Below are 26637 nucleotides of genomic sequence, written 5' to 3' on the forward strand. Positions count from 1 at the left end.
ATATTTAATTCTACACTTCCTAGAGTTTCGTATGACCCTTGACCGATTCCCGTTAATTGAAAAGTTTCGTTTCTATTTATGTTTTTTATTCCCTTAAAGGTTGAATTTTTTATCAAATTTAATTCGCTCCCTGTGTCTACTAAAAAGGAGATTTTATTCCCTTTAAATTGTTTATTACAAATAGAAACAGTTGGTCCGTTATTTAGATCGTTTTTATCGATAGTAAGCACCGATCGCTTTATGGGTTTGAGGGTGGAGTGCTCACAGTTGTGCTGGTTCTGTGAGCACTTTGAGAGTTTAAAAATGCTTCATTTTTTTCCTTTAACGCGGTACAAAGTTTTTCTAAATCGTCAATTTTCTTTCGAAAACAATTCTCGGTAGAATGACCGGGTTTTTTACAAAAATCGCAATTTTCTCTTTTAATAGATTGGTTGTTTTTTCCTTTTCCGTTGTTACCGTTTTTGTTATTCTCGTTATTTTGACGTTTATTGTTATTATTGTTACTGCCATTATTAGACTTATTTTTACTCCCGTTATTACCGCCATTTTGATTTTTATCATTATTATTATCATTTTTAACGTTATTTTTATTGTCATTATTTTTGTTCTTATTTGGGCAATTGCGCGAAATATGCCCTTCCTCGTCACAAGTGTAACAAGTAGTAGTTTTTGACTCTTTCTTTTCGTCATTAATTTGGAGAACCTGTTTTTGTTTTTTCGCGAGTGGTTCCTGGTTGGAAGGACTTTTCGTGGTGCCAGTGTCAGAATTTGCAACTGAATCGGGTTGGAAACTTCGCTTCTTGAGTCGAACAACGTGATGTTCCGCCTCAAGTGCGATTTCCACAGCTCGTTGCAAATTCGTTGGACTTTGCATTTTTACACGAAGTTCTAAGTGAGGGAGAAGACCGCGAATGAAGGAGCAAGTGACATGATGGTCATACTCTTGCAGTCTCGATGTTAATCCAGAGGGTAGAGTTTGTTTCCTAGCAATTTCTATCATTTTTGCGAGATATTTACGAGCCCTCGAGGAGTATAAGTGTATAGATTCTCCAGAATTCTGTTCCAACGAGGCAATGTCCACATACAAACTAGACAGATCATCTGAAATTGTGAACGCCCTCTCCAGAGTGTCTAACAATTCGTGCAATGTGTCGATTTGTATGTGAGCAATATAAATTTGTGCATTTCCCTGAACCTTTTTCAACACTTGTTTGAGAAGCATGGAGCGAATATGGGGAGGGATTTTTTCCTCAGCATGTTTACACTCCCTAATAAATTTGCTAACGGGAATGTTAGAGCCATCAAATATAGGGATGTATTCAGAAATTGCTTGAAGAGCCATTATATCATAAGGGTTCGCGATATTAAATCTTTGAATTGGATTTACATCGCAAAGGTTTGACCCTGTACCGTTGGATTTAGTTTCATTTAACTTGTCTGATTTACGAACGATATTAGCAATTTCGATAATATCATCCTCGTTAAATCGCGAAAACATGCTCCTAGATTGAGAAGGACCCTTCGACATGGCAGTATTTGCTTCGTTGTGAGCCCTAATATTATCTATAGTTAAGGAAGGTTCACATTCGTCAACATTATTATTTTCAGAAGATTCAACTTCGTACATGCCGTCAACGATCACATCTTGATTAATGGGGCTTTCTTCCCAGCCCTTATTATTTCCCATTTTGTAAAGTTTAGATTATTATTTTATCGAATTAAACTTAATTTAGTTGGAATTTAATTAATTTAAATATTAATTTAAATATATTATTTAAATATATTATTAAATATACTTAAATATATAAATAAAAAATAAATTAAATATAATATAATTTAATAATAGTGCAATTATTATCAATATTTCTGATAAAAAGCAAATTTACAAATATTTGTTAAATTTTGGGAAATATTATGCGATCGAATTCGGGCATTACAATAAAACTTATAATTAATCAAACCTTTGTTTCAGTGCACTGTTGAAGCACCTCACACACAAGAAACAGATTTTTGATTTTCGGAAATGACCATTATTCTCATTGAGAATTCACTCCCGCACAACACAACACAAATTCAGCAGGTCAGGAAAAAAATGTTGACTGGTTGTAGACAAGGAAGAAGAATCTCAGGATCTCCGGGGAATTTGTTTTCACTGGTCCAACAACAGCATCCAATGCAGTATAAAAATTGACACATTTAAATGTCAGGTTAACTAATTATTTATTTTTAATTAGTAATTAAATTTCCACTTCTTTCAATTTAAATTAACAAATTGTCATTTAATTGTGAATTATTATTTCATAATCAATAAAAATAAACTGTCCTAAAACTGTCTCTCTTTATTGTATCTTTTATTGAAAGAAAATTAAAAATTCACTAAATATATGTATATATTTCTTTTCTTATAATTTAGAAAAGAAATTAATTTCCGATGAAAGAAGTAAATTTGTAAAATTTACAAATGTTTATAAATGAAGTTTATCATAAACTGACACTTTAAAAATCCTTTAATGAAAGGTAATTATTAGCACTTGTTCACAATAGCTGAGTTCAAAAATGTCACTTCAAGATGCACAATATTTTTAAAGTTTTCACTTAAATTTGAATTTCCGTACCAAATCCCGGGCACGAGCCCCCAATTTATGTTACGAGCACAGATGTGAATTAATCGCGCAAACGCGATTTCTGCTCGTTGATTCGTTGAGTTCAGTATTTGGTTAAATCCTGGAAAGGAACCGGGAAATTTCAAATAATAACACAAGAAATTCCGTGAATAAACGGAATGGGAAACCAAGAGAGGAAGAAAATATGTATATAAATATATTTTATTCTTCGTCAAATGTAAAACCCATTTAAATTTATTAACTTCTAAAAGGCTTAAAGATACAAAAATGCTAGGAGCTTTTAAGAAGCTTTACCGGCTAAGTCGAAGTCTAGATTAGAACTGAAAGATATAGAGTCTCACGATGGGTTGGGCCTCATGCTTTTCTGTCCATAGTGATGAAGATGCGCATGCTCAGCATCACAGGCCCAAACACACACATACATATATACACTAAGTAACTGCACTCCGTGCTTATTCTACACATATAACAAATCTCATCCTTGTACATATACACAGTACTTACGAACATTATTTTACTGTTAGTGAATTAGCAATTATATTTATTATAATACTTTCGATTAATATTAATGATGTTATGTAAACGCAGATAATTTACAACTTATTAATATTATTTAGAAAGTAGAGTGTAACATATATTTTAGTTAATAATTATTTACAGACATATCATTCAACAATAAAGTTATTTATTTAGATTAATATATATATATATAACATACAATAATATGTTATATATAATATGCAACACATAATATACATTAATACATAATTAATATAAAATTAGTATACAATACATAATATATAATCAATACACAATTAATATATAATACATAGTACAATCATATTTGTAGCAGTTCTATCATTTATTATAGAATATTAAATAATTAATATATATATATATATATTCGTTTTTATATAAAATGCATATTTATCCTTATAATATATATAAAAAGTATGAAATCTGGAATTTCCAAATACGTGATTTTACCATGAGAAAAAGGATAAAATGCGCTTTAGTCAACAGATGGGTTTTTATTACTTTACCTCCAAAGAGGGTTTTCTTGAAAATTGAAAGACAATTTTTTATGACATCTTTGGGTTTTTTCCCTTTAGTTTATGGTTAACAATTGTACTAGAGTTTTAAGAACATATTGTCTCCCAAGTGACAATAGGTAAATTTATATCGCCGAAAATATGTTTTGAAGCTTAGTAATTTTTTGTAACGATATTCTTAAAGACATATTGGATGTCTGCAGGACATATGCTTTTTATCTTTGTTATATTTCAGCTATTGATAGGGAGATATTTGAAGTAGTAAATATTTTAGAACATATTTATAAAGTTTAATGCCAACAGTTCCTCTCAATCTATGAACGAGTTATAATAATTTTAAATCAAAAATTAATATTATATTTTGCCGCGACATTTAATCGCATGTCGATTAATATCGAATTACGATTCGAGCGAGATAATAGTCGCTCGTCACAGGTTTTTGACATGCTCGCTTTCGATTGAAGATCTTTAAAGTTGAACTGCAATGAAATGCAATATGTTTCCTATAGCAATATACCAATAAGATTCAACTAAATTTTAATATCAAAAATTATGTTCCTAAAGTTTTGAACATTCAAATGAAAGAAATATGTTTTCCGTTAAGAGCATTTGAACCTTCGTGACGTCACGAATCATGGCGCTTAACACGCAAACTTCTCAGGTGTGTGAGAAGCACAATTTTGAATATTTTTTAATAAAACCTTTTGGAAAATGTTCAGAATATCATAGACTTTGTCTGTTATGTGCGAGAAAATAATAATTTTGCGTTTAAAACGGTTTTTAAACAATGTTTGAGTTGCATGTAAGAGGTAAGGAAAAATGCACGAATTGCCTATATATAGGCGTTTCTTTGGAAAAACCAGGATAAGAATTGTAAAGTTCTTATCTAATTTATTCAATATCTAAATTGATTTGATTATAAATAATAACTAAAATTATTTATTAATAATTAAACAATAAATTGTTGTTGTTTATGAATTCTTTTTTCAAAAAGAACATATAAAAATGCAGTTTTTTTCTTATTTTGAAATTTGACAATTTAAAAATTGTGAAACATAATGTTTAAAAATTGAATTATTTTTCAATTTTTTAAATAAATCAGTACATAATTATTGTTTTTCATGTATTTAAAAAAAACCTAAAAAAGGCATTTTTTTTACTAATTTTGATATTTCAAAATTGTAAAAAATAATGTTTAAGAAATGAAAAATTTATCAATTTTTTAAATAAATAATTTTTGTTTTTACGTATTTTATTCAAAAAAATTCTAAAAAAATTAAGTTTTTTCCTAATTTTGCTTATTGCAAATTTCAAAATTGTAAAAAATAATTTTTAAGAAATGAATAATTTATCAATTTTTTAAATTAAATATTTTTTTTTTGTATTTCCTCAAAAAAACCCTAAAAATTATAGTTTTTTTTCCTAATTTGATATTTCAAAATTTCAAAATTATAAAAAATAATATTTAGAAAAGAATAATTTATCAATTTTTTAAATAAATAATTTTTGTTTTCTATTAAAAAAACAAATATAATATTGCATTTTTCAAAAAGAACATATAAAAATGCAGTTTTTTCATAATTTTTCACATTACTCATCTCAATGTGGTAAAAAATAAAGGTTAAAAATAAATTTATTTTTCAACAATTTGATAAACAATAAATTGTTGTTATTTATGTCCTTTTATAAAAAAATCATTAAAATTCAAATTATTTTTCAATTCTTTTAACAGATAATTAGGGTCAACTGGGGTAAATCCGAACGCTTTTAGTAAGTTTCAACAATAACATAAGTTTTTTCTTTAAAAAAAAAATACTTCCGGTATTCTGGTGCATGAAGTTGTTACTTTACTTTCATAGAACAATTTTATGGGGTAGAAAAATTTTTTGATAAATTACAATCGCAGGAAACTTAGCGTTCGTATTTACCTCGATACTTTGCAACTTTCCTAAAATATGGGGGTAAATACGAACGCCACTGTATTTCAGAAAAATCTTAGGGAAAATAAATTTAAAGTATTGCAATTGTTAAACTTATATAAAAACTAAAAAAAAATACGATAATAAACCTATTATGTAATAATGCATCATATATAAATACAAAAATCAAACAGGTTAAAAATTAAAATGCATTACAAAATTAAAACCTTCAATAACTTTATCAAATCATAACGGATTTTTACAAAACTTGGTACAGAAAGTATTTTGGAGTGATTGAATGTAAATACAAAAATAAAAGTCAAATTTTTTAAATTCAAAATGGCGTACTTTCCTAAAACTTATTTTTAAAAATGATCAAATTTGCTAACCCTGAAACCCCCCGAGTAACAATTTTCGAGCGAATCCAATGAATTTTTTAATTCTCGTCCGCCATTTTGAATTTTGAAAAACTGACTTCAAATTGGTAATTAGCGACCCCAAAAACCGTAGAATACCAAATTTTATTAAGATCCTGAAAAACTTTTTTCAACAAACCATTTGGCAAAAAAATTGAAACACTCCTTCGAGAGAACAGAGATTAAGTTTCTGCTTATTAATTACTAACGAGGATACGTATAGAAAGAAAAACTTTTTTCTATGTACTTTTATAATGTTAAAATAATAGTGTAATCAAATAAAAACAATTTTGTGTGGCTTTGATGTAAAAAAAAATTATTAAAAATACCGTTCGGATTTACCCCAGTTTTCCAATTTTCTTGGGTAAATACGAACGGTCTGATATTATTAATAAAATTTTACAGAAGGCAAAAATCAAATATAGTTTCTGTTCTAGTATTCATAACAAACAATTATAAATAATAAAATGAATTTTTAGCTTCTTTTTCTTCAAATACGAGACAAAATACTGAAAGAGTGTCATCTTTGATTTTCAATCTTTTTTGCAATACTTGTTATCTTTGTTTATGCTGTTGCTAATTAACAAACAAAAACCGGGATAATACTTAGAATCTCTTCAAGAGGATCTGAGGTAAAAATTCTCATATCGAACTTATTTTTAAAAATTTTAATTAAGCTGAAATAATTAGCGTTCGGATTTACCCCCCGTTCGGATTTACCCCGACTGACCCTAATGTTTTTTCTGTACTTTTTTCAAAAAACATATATGAAATTGCAGTTTTTTCCGAATTTTACAAACTACTTATTTTAATGTTGTAAAAAATAGAGGCTAAATTCAAATTATTTTTCAATTTTTAAAAAAAATAATTATTGTGTTTTACGAATTTTTTTTTAAAAAACCCCAAGAAATACAGTTTTTTCCTAATTTTGCTATTTGCAAATATCAAAATGGTAAAAAATAATGTTTAAAAGATGAATAATTTTTCAATTTTTTAAATAAATGATGATTGTTTTTTACGTATTTTTTTTAAAAAAACCCCCAAAAATACAGTACTTTCTTAATTTAATATTTGCCCTCATAACAAAAGGATATCCCTAGGATATCCATATTAATGGTCGATACCCTAGAATGGTCCCCAGGATATCTTGGGATATCCATAGGATATTCAAACCGCCGGTCTGTGGGACATCAATAGGACATCCACAGGATATCCCTAAAACATCTACAAAATATCTATTGGATATTATATCGCAGGATATCCATGGCATATCCTCAGAATATCCGTGGGATATTCTCAGGATATTCACGGGACATTTAATATCTCAACATATATTTTTAAAGGTTAAAATTGTTAAGCTAATATAATGAATAATAATATAATAAAAACAAAAATCTTATGAGCTTCTAATTTATTTTAAATGAAGATTTGAAACGCATTCGTTATTTGCGGCAAGAATTTATATTGTTTAAAGCCAATTTATTTTCTGACAATATTAAGCATATGAATAAAGGAATGAATCACGAATGAGAAAAAAATTAGTTAATAATTTTTCAAATTAAACAACTTTAAAAACAGTATCCTGAGAATATCTTCTTGACATCCAGAAGATATACTGAGAATATCCTGAAAATATCTGTGTTTTGACAACTTATGAAATTAATTACTATCTACGTAAATAATAATTAATAATTTTTATTTAAAAACGTATACATGTTCGTTCTGGTCAAAATAATCTTTCTGGTATTGTTGAAATATTAGAAAAAATAATTGAAATCCAAAGTACTCTGCTTATGATGCCAACCTAGAAATCTGAAATTCCAGCCAGTATCATTTTGAATAACATGAAGTTTGTCCCATATTCATTTCGATACCCAAAAGAAAATGAGTTGCAACAAAAATGAGTCCAAGTTTTTTCTGTGTGTGTAAGTTTGAATTTGCACTTGCGTACAGCAAAATAATATTTATTCACTGTATTATCTATGATTTTTAAGAATCATTTATTGAAAGCATAGTTGCGACAAATATTTTACTTTGAAATTATTCAAAGCATAATTGCGACAAATATTTTACTTTGAAATTATTCAAAGCATAGTTGCGACAAATATTTTACTTTGAAATTATTCAAAGCATATAGTTTACATATGTTTAACATAAAATTAGAAATTTTAAACACATTTTACATGTCAAATGTTTAACATTTACAGGTTTTTTACCGGCGGTAATACTTATCGTAACGACGGTAACGATCATCATACCGTTGAATATGTCGATCATCATGACGTTCGACAGGACGATCGTCGTACCGACTACTAAAATGATCGGCATATCGTTCGTTATCCCGATCGTGATATCGGTCGCTATCCCGATCGTGATATCGGTCGCTCCGACGATCGTCCCGTCGAACTCCATAACGATGATCATAATTCATAATTCTACGGTCGTAATTATAATTATTATACCTGTAGTTTGGAGGAACGTTTCGATAATTGTCATAATGATCATATTGATGGTCAAGACTATAATCATCATATTTTTGACGTTCCTCCAAACTATTAGTATTTGATTTTTGGTTCTTTGAATTGGTTACTTTTTTTTTTTATCATTCACTTTAATTTTCTCTATTTTTTCTTCTTCTTCATCAACTTCATCTTCTTCTTCTTCATCGTTTGTCACATATTCCTTCTTCTTATTTTGTACTTTTTCTTCCTCTTCCTCTTTTTTTTCTTTTACATCATTTTCCTTATTTCCATCATTTTTTTCCTCATTTGATTTTTTAAAATAAGCGTTTAACGCTTTTGTTGTCATATTTTGTACTATGGCATACAGGGACTGAAAAAAGATTTTAAATTAAAATTTTAAAGAGAATTTGAATTGAAAAATATTTTAAGGGGACATTCTAGTTCAAAATGGGAAAAAGAAGGCTTTTTTACGATTTATTTCTAAAAAAAATCATGACATTTATTCAGAAATTTTTGTTTACATGTTATAAATAACTTATTGAAGAATATGAAAAAAAAAATTTTACTTATAGTCCAAGATGGCGGCGATGTACAACATTTTCAAAAAATGTTCATTTTTTCATGGGGGGATCGATTCAGCGATCTCTACAACAGATAGAGACATAAAATAAAAAGCATTTTCTTCGTTAGATATTTCTCTATGGATGGAACCTCAAAAACTGGAAAATTTCTTTTTCCCTTTTTTTCTACAACAGAAATTCTGAATAAAAATATGTGTTTTTTCAAGTTTTTAGAAAAACATACTATAAAAAAAGAAGGGGACGAAAATTCCACTTTTTTGAGGTTCCATCCATAGAGAAATATCTAACGAAGAAAATGCTTTTTATTTTATGTCTCTATCTGTTGCAGAAATTGCGGAATCGATCCCCCCGTGAAAAATAAACATTTTTTAAAATGTTGTACATCGCCGCCATCTTGGACTACAAGTGCAAAATTTTTTTTTTAAATTCTTCAATAAGTTATTTATAACATGTAAACAAAAATTTCTGAATAAATGTCATGATTTTTTTAGAAATACATCCTAAAAAAGTCTCCCTTTTCCCCATTTTGAACTGGAATGTCCCCTTAAGTAATAAAATTTTAAAATTAATATTAAAATTTAAATTAATTAAATTAATTAATTTTGACGTGACAACGTCTTACTCTAAGGTCTAGGTAGCCAGTCAGAAAAATTAGCGTTCATATCGCCGTCGATTTCTCGAAAACAATAAGTCATATTTTCAAGATTTTTGTGTTATTTGATTACTTTCGATCTAATCTCGATGCCAAACTTAATTTTGTCCAATTTGAAAATGAAATTTTTTATAGTTTTCTATGTTACCGACCGGTTAAAGATTCGCCGCCAACTCATCCCCGTGTACCTGCTCAGAGGCAAATTTTCGTCCCCGTATGTTCCCCCACTACCGGCCGTACTGTACCCCTCCTTTCAGTCTGACTGCATGTGTTTTCCACTTCCCCCTTCTCCTGCACAATGAATTTTTTATTTAATTTTTAATTTAATTTTCTTAGATTTTGAATTGAAATTTTTGATAATAATTTAATTTTAGTTGATTGTTGATTGAAAATTTTGATAATAATTAATTTTGACTCGAAATTTTGGAAAATAATTGAATTTTAGTTGATTTTGAATTGAATTTTTGGGTAACAATTGAATTTTATTTGATTTTAAATTAAAATTTTTTGAAAATAATTGAATTTTCTTTGATTTTGAATTGAAATTTTGAATAATAATTAAATTTTAATTGATTTTTAATTGAAATTTTGGTTAATAATTAAATTTTAGTTTATTTTGAATTGGAATTTTTGAAAATAATTCAATTTTATTGCGATATTTTTTTAAAATTATAAACAATTGTTAAATTTTATAAAAATTTTATTTGAAAAATAATTTTGAAATAATTGAATTTGTGATGAATTTCATTAAAATTATTAAAAATAATTAATTTAATGAAGAATTATTTTAGTTCAAAATTTGTTAAATAATTGAATTGAAGAAGATCTGAAGAAGATCTACATTTTATCCTAAAAAAATGTATTTTATTAAAATTTTTTTTAATGTAAAAAAAGTCGAAAAAATTGCCCTCTGACTGAACAGGGGTACAGTACGGCCGGTAGTGGGGGAACATACGGGGACGAAAATTTGCCGCTGAGCAGGTACACGGGGATGAGTTGGCGGCGAAAAGTCGTCTGCCCATTCATTTTCTTACCTCATTATTTTCACCTATCACTCTTGGCGGCAACCGCAAAGCTGGTACGGCACCTCTCCCAACACCACCACGAGTTTTTACTGTTCTTGACATTGTCCCTATTGAAAGAAGTTGCTGATTAAATTTTCCTTTCAATGAAACAATAAAATTAATAAATATTATTTTATTTTATGAATCTGCATTTAAAAAAACACCTTATAAAATGAAAATGAAATAAAAGTTGAAAAAAATTATTTCAATAATTGTTTCGTTTACTCTCTAAATCTGAATTAGTAAAAATGTTTACTAATTTAAATTAGTAAACATTTGTTACGAACCGAAAAAATATTAATTATAAAAATTATTATTTTCTATGTCCTGGAGGCACCAAGCTGCCGAAATTAAAAAATTCCGTTTAATTTTATGGGATCGTGTATCCTTTTTTAGAAGAAAACTGCCAAGTTACGTTATTCGGAATTGAATTTAAGGGATAAGACACAATAAAACAATTAAGACCCTTTTATACATTTATTATAAAAAGAAATCTTTGATTTTAAAATGTTGAAATAATACAATAAGATAAGAAGATGGAACGATACATGTTTAAAAACTTACTCTACTGCTTATTATACCATCGCAAGCTAACGAGGGCGAGGCTTCGAGCTGCTTTCCGACGGGCGAAAAAAAATACATACACTTATCAAAGCGCGAAAATGTCATTTGGTAGCGCACAAGAATGCACTTACGGGTCCACCGAATTTAAACAGCGCAGGCACCACACGTGCGGACTGGCCAGTCAAAAAGACAAAAATTCAATAATTTGATTTTATTCAAATCATTGGATTTTTATTAAAGACGACTTCCGTTGGACTTCGTCGGCGTGAAGTATTCATTTTAACTTTACGTCCGTCCAATTTTAATCACTATCTATGTAGTGGATTGTAAAAATTGGAAATCCGACTCACGGACGGGCTTAGTCCCGGCGTCTCAAAATCGTTTTTACACCTCTGAAAAATTTCAGAGCTGACTCGCGAATGAGAGTTGTACAGCAATTAATTGATTTCCGCGATGCTCTTTTATATGAACGTTTAGAGACTTCAGGTGGTAAAATTTTGTGGACTAAGGGTTTTTAACACGTGAATAAGGCGTGAGCTCTGGGCCTGTTACTATGCCAATAATGCTGAGTTTTCGTTTTCTGTTAACAGATATAGCCAAATATAATAATATGCACTTAATAAAAATTAAGCATAAATTATTATTGAAAGACTTGTTGTTTTTCTTTTATTTTTTTTTGGATTTATTTTATGAATTTTCCTTGTTGGAAAATGTTTTGATTTTGGGTATTTTTACCCCTTTTTCATTTGCGACAATTACAACTTTGATGTTGTGTTGTCGTGGGCATGTAAGATTGTTAGGCCCAGAATACGTAATAAAAAGGGGTAAGCAAGGATCGGAAACTGAAGAATTACGTTCATGGAAAAAGCTCATCGCACAGATTTGTTTTAAATATCATTTCCCATAATTCGTGAGAAGTCCAATTTCTAATGTGGTTTCTACGCCTATCTATACTCGTTTAAGACCCGCAAGCAATAATAGTGAACCGTACATGAGTAAAACATTTATTGTTGTTATTTGTAATCATTAGCTTCCATATTTTTATCTTGAGAACGTTAGTCTAAGAGAAAAAGATTCGCTGGTACAATGTATCTCCTTTTCTCTTAGAACGGCTGCTAGGTGGAAAGAGACGCACGCTCTATAGTGAATACAAGCGAGAACACTATGCGGTTGAGAAAGAACGCATCAATAATGTATCAGAGAGAGAAAGATTCCTATGTATAGCATATCTTCTTTCTCTCTCGCGCAATGCCGAGAGATGCGCGGGGAGCTGCCACTGAACGCGTTCAGCGGTGGCCCCCACTAGTCAGCGCGGAAATATTATTTTAATTTCGATGCCAAAAATTATAATTTCCTAAATTTGGTTCAGTTAATTCCAAATTTTGCGGTTGGTTTAATTTGATCCAACTAATTATATATCTTAAACAATAACATTGATAATAATAATATATAGGTATGAACATAAGGATATATGCGTAAATATCCATCCCATAACATTCTCATAGGTACACGCATGGATAACCAATGGTCCGCGATGCTTTACAGGTTATCCGGATTAACATCGGTGTTTATAGTTCGGGAACGTTGCGGCAAGGTTTATTGGATTTAGAAAATTAAATAGAATAATAATTTCAAAACCGCAACTTTCCCAAAAATTCCGTTCGCTAGTTACGTTGTTTATAATCTGGGAACTTTGAGAAAAGGTTACCTGAGCTCGGAAAGACCTCGCAAGCTTCGTTTTCTACTCGCAACCTTCCCAATTGGTAACTTTGTTGTTTATGGATTGGGAAGTTTGCACCAAGGTTTTTAAAGCCTGCGGCGTCGTTCCGAGTCCGAATATCATATTTTTATAATTTTACTTTGAGTAGTTCCTGAGTTATTCACGAAAAATGCCAGGAGGCTCGCCGCAAGGTTCCGATGGTACTACAATACACGGGGAGCTCGTATCTATGCTCCTTCTCAATATTATAGACCATTAATTATCCCATACGTCTAAAAATAATTAATTATAATTTAGGGAAAGGTTAATAACCCATACCGATTTCAAGAGCTAAAATAAAAGAATTTTAATTTCGAAATATAATTTAATTTCAAGCATTTAGCAATTGTTTCAAATAGGTGAATATACTGGGGGTGCTGACGCATGGAAATTCCAGGTAGTTGCGCGAACTTTGGACTTGCTTAGAAAAATAAAGCGAGTCCAAAAGAAATTGAAATTAAATTTTTTTTTGAGAAAATATATTATAATTATATAAAATAATGTAAAAGTTTTTGACGTTACACATTTTTACTAAAAATGTAAAATTAATAAAATAAAATAAAAAAAGTAATAAAATTTTAGTAAAAATGTTTACTAATTTAAATTAGTAAACATTTTTACTAATTTAGATTTAGAGAGTAAACGAAACAATTATTGAAATAATTTTTTTCAACTTTTATTTCATTTTCATTTTATAAGGTGTTTTTTTAAATGCAGAATTTAAATTAGTAAACATTTTTACTAATTCAGATTTAGAGAGTAAAAAATGTCATGAAATGCTATAAATGTATTTTCACTAGTTTTTAAAAAAAATTTAAATATGGCAACCAGGCCTGGCCCTGGTCGGGTCCATAGAAATTTACCAACCCGGGGCCAGAACTGGAAATCGGATTAAATTAAAATGACGTACATAATAGTATCTAATTATACTAATAAATTGTAATAATAATTACAGTACATTGTCATAATTATTTAATTTGTTGAATTTATTTAATTAATTTTTTAATTTAAAAATATTCAATTTTTCCATAGAAAAATGATGAGAAATATTTAGCATTGAAAAGAATATACTGTTGTATAAAATATATATATGTTATTAATTATTTAAATAAATTTTATTAATTATTATTAATTTAACACCCGTTTATTAGAAATAGTTCATATAGGGCTCGTTGGATGTGGATTTTGATAAGCATTATAATGGTGTTTTTCAAATTACTCTAATTTTATTTTTTCGTAAAATATTTCATTTTTTATTAACTTTTGTTAGTTAATTAATTAATATCTCGAAAACAAAAAATAATGCCATCTCAAAAATTTAACCATCAATTTATTATGACTTAAACAATATTCATGATTTTTTTCGCGCTTCTAAATGAGGGAGAACATAGTTAAAAGTTATAAACAAATTTTATTTTTTAAACAAATTGTTAAAAAATTAATATTTTTTAAAAAAAATAATTTTTTTCTAAAAGTTTAAGATCTTCCGCGTAAAAAACATTCACAACATTTTTCTCTATTTTTAATAGGAAAAAAGTTATAAGTAAAGCAAAAAAATATTGCTCAAATTTGTTATTGTAAATATCTCGAAAAATATTAAAAATTTCAAATTCAAAATTTGTACACTCATTTAGTAACGATATAAATATTTCTAGATTAAGCTTGCAAATATTAACACAATGCATGAAGAAAATATGAAAATTATTTGACCTTCTAACAATACACACTCACAAAAATAAAGCAATTTCTTCTGGAATATTAGATAATAATGACTTTGAAATCTTATCGTCCTGTATTCTTGTATATATTTTATACAACAGTATATTCTTTTCAATGCTAAATATTTCTCATCATTTTTCTATGGAAAAATTGAATATTTTTAAATTAAAAAATTAATTAAATAAATTCAACAAATTAAATAATTATGACAATGTACTGTAATTATTATTACAATTTATTAGTATAATTAGATACTATTATGTACGTCATTTTAATTTAATCCGATTTCCAGTTCTGGCCCCGGGTTGGTAAATTTCTATGGACCCGACCAGGGCCAGGCCTGGTTGCCATATTTAAATTTTTTTTAAAAACTAGTGAAAATACATTTATAGCATTTCATGACATTTTTTACTCTCTAAATCTGAATTAGTAAAAATGTTTACTAATTTAAATTCTGCATTTAAAAAAACACCTTATAAAATGAAAATGAAATAAAAGTTGAAAAAAATTATTTCAATAATTGTTTCGTTTACTCTCTAAATCTAAATTAGTAAAAATGTTTACTAATTTAAATTAGTAAACATTTTTACTAAAATTTTATTACTTTTTTTATTTTATTTTATTAATTTTACATTTTTAGTAAAAATGTTTACTAATTTAAATTAGTAAACATTTTTACTAATTCAGATTTAGAGAGTAAACGAAACAATTATTGAAATAATTTTTTTCAACTTTTATTTCATTTTCATTTTATAAGGTGTTTTTTTAAATGCAGAATTTAAATTAGTAAACATTTTTACTAATTCAGATTTAGAGAGTAAAAAATGTTTTTCAAATTACTCTAATTTTATTTTTTCGTAAAATATTTCATTTTTTATTAACTTTTGTTAGTTAATTAATTAATATCTCGAAAACAAAAAATAATGCCATCTCAAAAATCTAACCATCAATTTATTATGACTTAATCAATATTCATGATTTTTTTCGCGCTTCTAAATGAGGGAGAACATGGTTAAAAGTTATAAACAAATTTTATTTTTTAAACAAATTGTTTAAAAATTAATATTTTTAAAAAAAAATAATTTTTTTCTAAAAGTTTAAGATCTTCCGCGTAAAAAACATTCACAACATTTTTCTCTATTTTTAATAGGAAAAAAGTTATAAGTAAAGCAAAAAAATATTGCTCAAATTTGTTATTGTAAATATCTCGAAAAATATTAAAAATTTCAAATTCAAAATTTGTACACTCATTTAGCACCACTATCACTGAATCACTGAAATGTCTCATGTATAAAGATTAGTGTATAAATGTCTTGACTTACCTCTTACTCTGCCCATTTGTAGCACTGAATATAACCGTTTCCAGAAGAAATTCAAGAGATACTAACGATGAAAATAAGTTTTCTGTTTCCCCCTCACCCCCTCCCCCCTGTGGGTAGCTATTTCATAGCAAAATAACTAGGAGATAGTACGTTTATGTAATTGGTTGATATATAAGCAAATATTACAAATTCAGAAATATTTTTTTTAATTTTATTTGGTCATATTGTTATGGAGTATATCATTGAGCATATTTTTATAATGTAAAATTATTATATATTACCGTTTTTTAAATATTCAAGAAAATTGTCAAATTTAATCATTTCTTCAATTTCAATTAATGATACTATAGATAATTTTTGATATTTTGAATGGAAAAAACGAAAACGCGTATTTTTATAACCTATGACACATGAAAAAAGAAAAAAATGATTATATTTATAAAAAATATTTGAAATTTTGTCTTTGTGACATTGTAAAATCCAGGAAATTTAATTTTCTTATGTCATTTTTCAGAATTTTCACTTAACATAATTTTTATTCCACAAATTTTTTAAAGAACAAATATTATGCTAAACTAGAAAATTATTTTACATAATTTCAAATTAATGACATTTTCAATTTTTTTAAAAACCAAATTAACAGAAAGTTTTCGGAGCAATTTTTACAATCAACAAATTACAATTTTATAGATACTTTTTTATTGGTTGATTTTAAAAATCGCGCCAAAATCTTACTGTCAATTGTTTTTAAAGGGGTCATCCATATACCACGTAGCTACTTAAGGAGGAGGGGGGGTCTAGCGATTTGCTACGATAAGAGAAAAAAAGGCGTTTATGACTTAAACAATATTCATGATTATTTTTGCGCTTCTAAATGAGGGAGAACATGTTTAAAATTTATAAACAAATTTTATTTTTTCAAAAAATTGTTTAAAAATTAATATTTTTTTTAAAAAAGTTTAAGGTCTTCTGCGTAAAAAACATTTACAACATTTTTCTCTATTTTTAGTAAGAAAAAAATTATAAGTAAATTAAAAAAAAAATTCCTCAAATTTGTTATTGTAAATATCTCGAAAAATATTAATAATTTAAATTTCAAAATTTGTACACTTATTTAGCACCAATATCATTACAATTTACCGAATTTTGAGAAAAATCCGAGACATGACCCCGTATTCTCATTCCAAATTCTCATATGAAATGCCTCTGCTTGCTTCGGTTGCTTCGCAGTGGTGAGTGGTGGGAAGGTTTACAGTGGTGTGTCCCCACTACTCAAATGCTTATACGTCAGGTCCTTTTCACCGCGTCAGGTTGTTGAAAGAAGCGAGATAGATGGGAATTAGTTCCGCGATTCCCTTCCACATTTACTTTTTCCTTTTGCCCGTAGTAAGCAAAGATCGAGACGCATGAATATTATTTTTAATTAATTTGCTGAAAATTTGTCATTAAAAAGAATTAATTATTTAGCTGAATCTATAATTCTGCGAACCATATTTTTCACAGATTTCATATTAACAGATTCTCTACATTTCAGAATTTTTATAGCTACACGCAAAAAAAAGAAAAATTACACGGAGAGAAATAGATGGTACGGGGTACTATCTAGATAGTACCAGGTACCATATTTGATCTTACATATACGGACAGCAATCTAGATTCTATCAGTAACAATCCAGATTGTACGGAGTAACATCTTGATTATAGTGGGTAACATAACCATACTTTTTGTAACATCTTTGATAGAACCGAGTAGCATAATGATAGTACCGGATAATATCTACTTTTTACCATCTTAAGATCATAAGTTCTTACCATCTATTTCTCTCCGTGTAATTTTTACTACTTTCAGAGTAAAACCGGAACTGTTCGAAGTTTCTTCGCATCTCTGGCAACTTTTATTTCAAGAATAGTAAAATTTACTATTTTATTTCTGTAGTAAATTTTACTGTTTCTCTAGTAGTTTTTACTATTTATAGAGTAAAAGTTGCCAGAGATGCCGACAGTTCCGGTTATATGTGTCGTTATAATATCCGGCGGCTCATATTTTGTGTAGGACTATAAATATATGTACATAGCGGGAAATTTTTTTTAAATGATAAACAAATATATTTTATTTTTTTATTATTTAAGATTGGAATTGTAAAAATTTTTATGTTTTTTTTAAGGCGATTTTTTAGTATAAAGTGTCATGTAATATTAAATACCATTATACGCATGTAAAAAAACATGTATTATTATGTCATGTATTTTACGTATACCCATCACTGCCTACGGCCAATATATATATATGGGACGTTCCACGTCAACAAGGACAGGCTTCTGCCCAAAAATGGTTTTGACGGATTTCAATGTTCTAGGGATTAAAAAATTCGTAAATTTCTATACTTTCGAATGCCGAGTGGCGTTTTTCAAAATTTTAAATGGCGGCTCCATTATGGCGCATAAATGGCAGTAAGTTTGAAAATTTAAAAATAAATTTGTGAATTAAACGTCTTAAAGAATTCCATTCAATCTAAAACACCTCATACAACAGTTTTTGGGGTCGCTGAATGCAAATATAATGTTAGTTTTCCAAAATTCAAAATGGCGAATTCAAAATGGCGGTAAAAATTTTTAAAATTGATCAAAATGGCTTAAAACTTATTTCTCAGGGGTTTTTTGGGTCGCTTATTATGAATTTAAAGTTATTTTTAATAAATAAGCAAAAATAAAATAAATTTTAAAATGGTGGATCCAAAATGGCGGACAAATTTTTTTAAAAACGCTCGAAATTAATGGAAACTCTATTCTAGAGGGTTTTCTTGGCCGCTAATTACGAATTTAAAGTTATTTTTAATAAATAAGCAAAAATAAAATAAATTCCAAAATGGCAGATCCAAAATGGCGGACAAATTTTTTTAAAAACGCACGAAAATGATTGAAACTCTTTCCTAGGGAGTTTTCCTGGCCGCTGATTACGAATTTAAAGTTATTTTTAATAAATAAGCAAACATAAAATAAATTCCAAAATGGCGGACAAAAATTTAAAAAACGCTTGAGATTAATTAAAACTTTTCGGTATTCCCGAAAAGGACTGATTGTAGTTTAAATTGAAGATTTTGGAATTATGCAAACTGGTAGTCCTGAAAACGACTGATTGTAGTTTAAATTAACGATTTTGGAATTATGCTAACTTGTAGTCCTGAAAAAGACTGATTGTAGTTTAAATTAAAGCCAAAATAATGTGAACGAGCTAGGATAGTTTTTACAGTGGTGGGGATACGCGGCGTGGTAGGACCCAGCAACGCGCTGATTGGTCCGCCCGAGTCACATGATTTCTAGAACATGTCCATATATGGTCATATAAGAAGCGACTAATTGTGGAATAAAACTGGATCAATAGGTTTACTTTGTGACTGGCAATATTATTAAAAAAATTTAATTACCATTATTTTATTATTAATATGTGAAATCATTAAATTACAATTGAAGCCAGATCGACAAGCTCCGGTTCGATAAGACTGTTTCCTTCGGTTGCAAACTAGGAAAAGTAGAGAGCATAGTGAGGTTCTGCAGTGTCTGTCAGTAACGTATACCTAAAAGGATCTTTGTGCCCGATGTACTTCATATACATAACCGGAAAAATAAATTTGTATTTTTTTTTGTTTATCAATAATTTATTATTAATTAATTTCATTATATTCTATTATTAATAATACTATTCGACAATTATTAATTTTTAAAAATTTCAAGTTCCAAAGAAAGATGTACATGCATAAAATACTATGTACGGCTCTCTTTGTTTTCATTTTTACGTTCGGCAAGAAAAACCACCTAGAATAGAGATTCAATCATTTTTGGTCGTTTTTAAAATCTTTGTCCGCCATTTTGCAATTTATTTTATGTTTGCTTATTTATTAAAAATAACTTTAAATTTGTAATCAGCGGCCAGGAAAACTCCCTAGGAAAGAGTTTCAATCATTTTCGAGCGTTTTTAAAAAAATTTGTCCGCCATTTTGGATCTGCCATTTTGGAATTTATTTTATTTTTGCTTATTTAATAAAAATAACATTAAATTCGTAATCAGCGGCCATGAAAACCCCTTAGAATAGAATTTCAATTAATTTCGAGCGTTTTTAAAAATTTGTCCGCCATTTTGTATTCGCCATTTTGGAATTTATTTTATTTTTGCTTATTTATTAAAAATAACTTTAAATTCGTAATTAGCGGCCAAGAAAACCCTCTAGAATAGAGTTTCAATTAATTTCGAGCGTTTTTAAAAAAATTTGTCCGCCATTTTGGATCCACCATTTTAAAATTTATTTTATTTTTGCTTATTTATTAAAAATAACTTTAAATTCGTAATTAGCGGCCAAGAAAACCCTCTAGAATAGAGTTTCAATTAATTTCGAGCGTTTTTAAAAAAATTTCTCCGCCATTTTGGATCCACCATTTTAAAATTTATTTTATTTTTGCTTATTTATTAAAAATAACTTTAAATTCATAATAAGCGACCCAAAAAACCCCTGAGAAATAAGTTTTAAGCCATTTTGATCAATTTTAAAAATTTTTACCGCCATTTTGAATTCGCCATTTTGAATTTTGGAAAACTAACATTATATTTGCATTCAGCGACCCCAAAAACTGTTGTATGAGGTGTTTTAGATTGAATGGAATTCTTTAAGACGTTTAATTCACAAATTTATTTTTAAATTTTCAAACTTACTGCCATTTATGCGCCATAATGGAGCCGCCATTTAAAATTTTGGAAAACGCCACTCGGCATTCGAAAGTATAGAAATTTACGAATTTTTTAATCCCTAGAACATTGAAATCCGTCAAAACCATTTTTGGGCAGAAGCCTGTCCTTGTTGACGTGGAACGTCCCATATGTACAAATTTGAAGATTTATTAAGAAAAGATTCCAATTCTTTTTTCAATATGCAAAGTACTTATACTTTTATAGCCTTAATGAGGGGTGTTTAAATGTGCATCAAATGAAATATTTAATTAGATTGTTCCCTTTTAAACCAACAGTAGTTTTTGTAGTTGTTGATCAACAACCTTTTGGTAGTGTTGAGTGTGGAGTATATGCAATAGCATTTGCAACATCTATATTATTTAACGTAATGCCAAACCGTGTAAATTATGAAACTGATAATAACAAAATGAGAAACCATTTTAAGTCAATGTTTGAAAATAATTGCTTAAATAATTTTCCGACAGTAAGAACGTCTCACAATAGGAATTCGATAATAGAGAATGATTAGAACCGTCTTTTCATAAATCGAGCTCAGGAACTTAAAAATAATATTTTGAACCCTTGTTCTGTTTTAATACTTTTCCCAGCAATAATATTAACAGAGTTCTATTAACACAATATTTAGAAATTAAACATTCTCTAAATGACACTAGTGAAGAGAAAATAATTCGTACAACTAATAATAATATGAACAAAATTTCACCACTTGAATATTCAGAAATGAAGTATTTTCTGAGTGAAGAAATTGATAAAAAGATAATTCTAGGAATTAAAGAAAAGGGAAGGCAACGAGCGAAGTTATATATGAACAGAAAATAATTAGACAAGAGAATGGTAGACTGAGAAAACGTAATCGTAATGAAACAGAAATACAAAAGAAAGAGCGCAAAAAAAATTTGACATCCAAAAAAAGAAATTATCTATAGAAACTAAAGATGAAAAGAAAATACACAAGGATAAAAATTTGGCATGTAGGGAAAGAAAAATATCAATGGAAACTCAAGATGAAAAGAAAGTACGTCAAGAAAATAATTTGTCATGTAAGAAGAACAAATTTTCTACGGAAACGGAAGATGAAAAGAAAGTGCGTCAAGAAAAGAAATTGGCATGTGAAAACGATAACCGAAATAAAAAAGTATAGGAGATGCAATAATGTCTTAAAGTTTTCAATGAAAGTAAGGTTCCACAGAATTATTTAGGTTTGATGAATGTAGAATGTAAGTTTTGTTATGCGTTACATTTTCTGTGTGAGAGACCGTCACATAGATTATTTAGTAGTTGCTGTCATAAGGGAAAAATAAAGTTAAGCGCCCAAGTAGCACGGAATATTGGTTGAATGTAACATTGACATCAAGTGGGAATATTCCTGTGACATTCAGGCGATATCATAATGTCTTCACGGGGACATTCCTCGGTGATATTCACGTGTGATTCGTATGATATTGAGGGAATATTCCCGTGAAATTTGTGTGATATTGAGTGAATTATTCCTCTGATATTGAGGGAATATCCCAGTGATATTAATAAGATAATTTATAAAATTCTAACAAAATTTCAATTTTTTTTCATTGATTTATTTGTTTAATTAAATATTCAAAATAAACAACATTTTAGAATTTTCTAAATTACAGGAATATTGTCTCAATATCACAGGAATATTCCCTTATTATCCCAGGAATATTTTCTTAATATTGCGTGAATTTCACGGGAATATTCCCTCAGTACCATACAAATATCACGCAAATTTCACAAGAATATCACCGTAGAATGTCCCCATGAAGCGGACATTATGACATCGCCTGAATGTCACAAAAATATTCCCGCTTGATATCACCTTGACATTCAAGTAATATTCCGTGCTCCTTGGGTGGTAGATTTAATATGAAGAATTTTTTTTTAAATTTCTAATATTAAATTTTTTGAAAAAAAAGAAGTGAATAAAGATATGGTTAATGCACACGAGCAACGTAGTCGGCCGCTTGCGGACGACAAAGTTGCTAGTTATAGAATATTTGTTATAAGTTTGCTTCTATAATTGAATTAAATAATTTTATGATAAAAATTGTTCTTTGAAAGGTAATAAAATTTTTTATTATTTCTTAATAAATAATGATTTTTTTTTAAATATACAATATTTAGCCCGCTAGGTATAAACAGCTGTATATATTAAACATTTTTCTTAAACTATTTTATTATCTTATTAATAAAGGTCACGTAGCTTTCAAAAAATTGAACGTTATTAGTTTAAATTTTCTGTTTCAACTATTTTTATTAATAACATTTGTTGTTAATTTAATAAAAACAATTTTTTTAACTCAATCTGTATAGCTGTTAAGAAATATATTATTTTCTTTTTATATAATTTCAATTTACAAACTAAAATTATTTTAACTTTTATTTTGCAATTTATGTTAAATATCATATATTTGATAAACAAATTTGATGGTCTCATTAATTTTATGTGTTTCGATAAAAAAAGGGTATTTCTGATTTCTTTCTCAGCAGAATCATGGTTTTATATATCAATGTGAGATTATACTCCGTTTAGTATATTCTTTAAAAAAAGTAAAATTATTTTTTCTCATTATCTAAAAAACAGCTGTCTATACTTAACGGACGAAATAATATACTCGCCCGTCTTCCACTCTCTAAATTTGAATTAGTCATTTTTGACTAATTCAAATAGGGCGGATTCGTTTACTGTGAATTAGTCAAAAGTTACTAATTCAATCTGTAACTAATCTACCACTAAATGAATTAGAAGTTTCAGTTACTAGATAGGTATACATAGGTAGATAAAGTAGGTAATGTAGACGTAATTTATTTTGAAAATAGACAAAAATTATTGCTTAAAAAATAGGAAACGATTATATTTTGTTTTTATATAGTTTAAATAACGTGAATCAATAAAAAAAATCTATTTATTTCATTTTCGAAATTATTCTGCGATAATTACTGGTGGGAGATGTCACTAGGATTTGAACCCATTACCTTGCCTTCTACCTTGGGAGCTGCGCCTTGACGCGCTCAACCAAAGGAGGCTATGAAAATTCGTTACAAAATGTCTCTCATAAGGAAATTGACATAAACTCGTTGTCAAATCGCTAATAAATAAGGTAAAGTCGATTTGTTTTCTATGCAAATTTAATTACTATATAAATTTGAAATTAGAGTCTTATAAATATGCCAATATTGATTTAAATTTGTTAATTAAATTAATTAACATTAACATAACAACAATAGTTTGGAGTGTTTTTTGGCCATCTTTACAAAAAATTAAAAAATAATTCAATTTTCAAACATTATTTTGTACAATTTTGAATTTTCCAACTAGGAAAATTGAAAAAAAAAGTATTTTTTTTTTTTGAAAAAAATACGAAAAAAACAATAATTATTTATTTAAAAAATTGAAAATAATTTAATTTGTAAACATTACGTTTCACAATTTTTAAATTGTCAAATTTCAAAATTAGGAAAGAACTTAATTTTTTTAGGAATTTTTGAAAAAAAATATTTAAAAAACAATAATTACCTATTTATTTCAAAAATTAAAAAACAATAATTATTTATTTAAAAAATTGAAAAATTAATCATTTTTTAAACATTACGTTTCACAATTTTTAAATTGTCAAATTTCAAAATTATGAAAAACTTCATTTTTATATGTTGATTTTGAAAAAAAAATTAAGAAACAACAACAATTTAATGTTTAATTAGTAATAAAAATTTTTAGTTATTATTTATAATATAATCAATTTAAATATTTAATAAATTAGATAAGAACTTTACAATTCTTATCCTGGTTTTTCCAAAGAAACGCCTATATATAGGCAATTCGTGCATTTTTTTCTTACCTCTTACAAGCAACTTTAACATTGTTTAAAAAACGTTTTAAACGCAAAATTTTTAATTTCCCGCACATAACAGACAAACTCTATGTTATTCTGAACATTTTCCAAAAGGTTTTTTTAAAAAATATTCAAAATTGTGCTTTTCACACACCTGAGAAGTTTGCGTGTTAAGCGGCATGATTCGTGACATCACGAAGGTTCAAATGCTCTTAAGCAAAACATATAAAAACAATGTTGCAACAATGAATCAGACTGGAGCAAAAAAAATCACGTGGAATTATTTCGAGACAATGCATCAACTTATGTACAAGAAACCGGAAATTCAACCGGTCGCAACAGCATCCAGTTTAAGCGGATACAAGAGAAAGATTGTCGAGAGTGTAAAGGAAGTGGCTGGAAAAGAAGAAGCGGGTCAAGAAAAAAAGAAAAGAATGAGAAATTCCGATGATTACAGAGAAGCAGCAATTGAAGAATCGAGGCAAGCGAGAAAAGAAGCCTCAGAAAGGCATCGAGAAACATCCGAACAAAGAGGCCAATACTTGAATATTTTGGGTGACATCAGAGATATCATGAAAAAAATATCCTCTTGAAGATAATTTTTTTGAATTATCATCAGCTTTTGTCTTTCGATTTTTCAATTGGCTTCACGAACATGAAAAAATTTTTTCTATTTATTAAAAAAGCAAGTGTTGAATTTTAATTTAATTTTTTGAAAAATACTTTTTTTGTTTTAACTATTACTGATTATTATTATTACATGTTTCATAATGCGAATTTTTATTGTTAATTCTAAGGAAATATGGTGCAAGTTCCTTTGAAAGGAGCAATTTTTTTATATGCTTTAAAATGGCAACGACTGCAAAGAAAGACTGAATTTTTTATTTAATTATACGAAAAACCATTTTTGTTTGATGAAAGTTTCATCAAAGAAGGGACATTTTCCTTGTTTTCTTTAAGTTGAGACCAAGACGACATTGTCAGCCGAATGAACGAATTAGTTCAAGTTTTAGAAAAAATCATTTTTATACTAATTCTTCGCGAAAAATTTAATAGCAATAAAAAATGAGTATAAAGATTTGTTCATCATTTTTCGAAAATTAAAATTTGAAAAGAAAAATCTATTTCTTGATCAAAATAAAATATTTCAAATCCCATTCGTAATATTTTAAAAAATGTGTATTATAAATAATAAATTATTGTTTTCTGTTTCAATTTTTAGAATAATAATATTAAAAATATCCATAAAATGTATAGAATTTAAATTTATTCATATAAAGCTGAAAATCTCGTCTCGGTTTCCTCTTAATGAGGATGGTTACAAAAACATAGAAAAAATTATTAACATTTTTCTCAAAAGTTAAGAGAATTTTCATTTTGTTTATAAGCATTTTGTTGACTTGATAAATAAGTAGTTTATAAGTCGTTTTATGATAGTTCATTTTTTTAAGGACAAATGGTGCTATTTCTTTTGTTTGAAGCAAAAATCGGGATGATTTAAATACATTATTTGGGAGTGAAGAATGGAGATTAATTACAGTATTATGTACAATATTAAGGTGCATATACCAAAGTCAAAATGTTGTTTTGTACAAAAAATAATTTAATACTAAAAAATAAACATTATTTAAACAATTATTTGTATACAATTGCTTCTGCTCCATCCACAATTTATTATGGTTCAATTTTTAACAAATCATTTTGTGTACGCTTAATTAGTTTCAAAACTATACTTAAGAATTGTTTCATTAAAATTAATGAGAATAATTTAGCGCGAATTGTTAAATTTTAATATATTTAAAGTTAAAATTCCAAATTAGTTTACTCAAAATAAACATGTCTGTTTTCTGAAATATGTAAATTGTAAATTTTTTAAGTTATTGAATTTTAAAAAGAATCTTCTCAAATATTTTA

At 27.8% G+C, this 26637-nt stretch overlaps 1 protein-coding gene across 1 annotated transcript; it reads right to left on the minus strand.

The window, feature by feature from the left end:
* Positions 1-8447: 8447 nt before the first annotated feature.
* On the minus strand, positions 8448-16184 carry LOC127287821 (histone H3.v1-like). Its single transcript, XM_051314940.1, has 3 exons — positions 16135-16184; positions 10741-10838; positions 8448-8843 (listed from the first exon to the last, which is right to left on the minus strand). The coding sequence occupies exons 1-3, from the start codon at positions 16148-16150 to the stop codon at positions 8598-8600; spliced, it is 360 nt and encodes a 119-aa protein (XP_051170897.1). The 5' UTR covers positions 16151-16184; the 3' UTR covers positions 8448-8597.
* Positions 16185-26637: the final 10453 nt, after the last annotated feature.

Source organism: Leptopilina boulardi, unplaced genomic scaffold (genome assembly GCF_019393585.1).
Source record: "Leptopilina boulardi isolate dan_hultmark-lab unplaced genomic scaffold, ZJU_Lbou_2.1 LbouV2_373, whole genome shotgun sequence".
NCBI lineage: Eukaryota > Metazoa > Arthropoda > Insecta > Hymenoptera > Figitidae > Leptopilina > Leptopilina boulardi.

What these genes read in the sequence shown, in the direction of transcription:
- LOC127287821 (XM_051314940.1), bottom strand. An exon ending in TGATAGGTGAAAATAATGAG is followed by an intron (nt 8,844 to 10,740) that starts GTAAGAAAATGA and finishes ATCTTTTTTCAG; the next exon opens with TCCCTGTATGCCATAGTACA.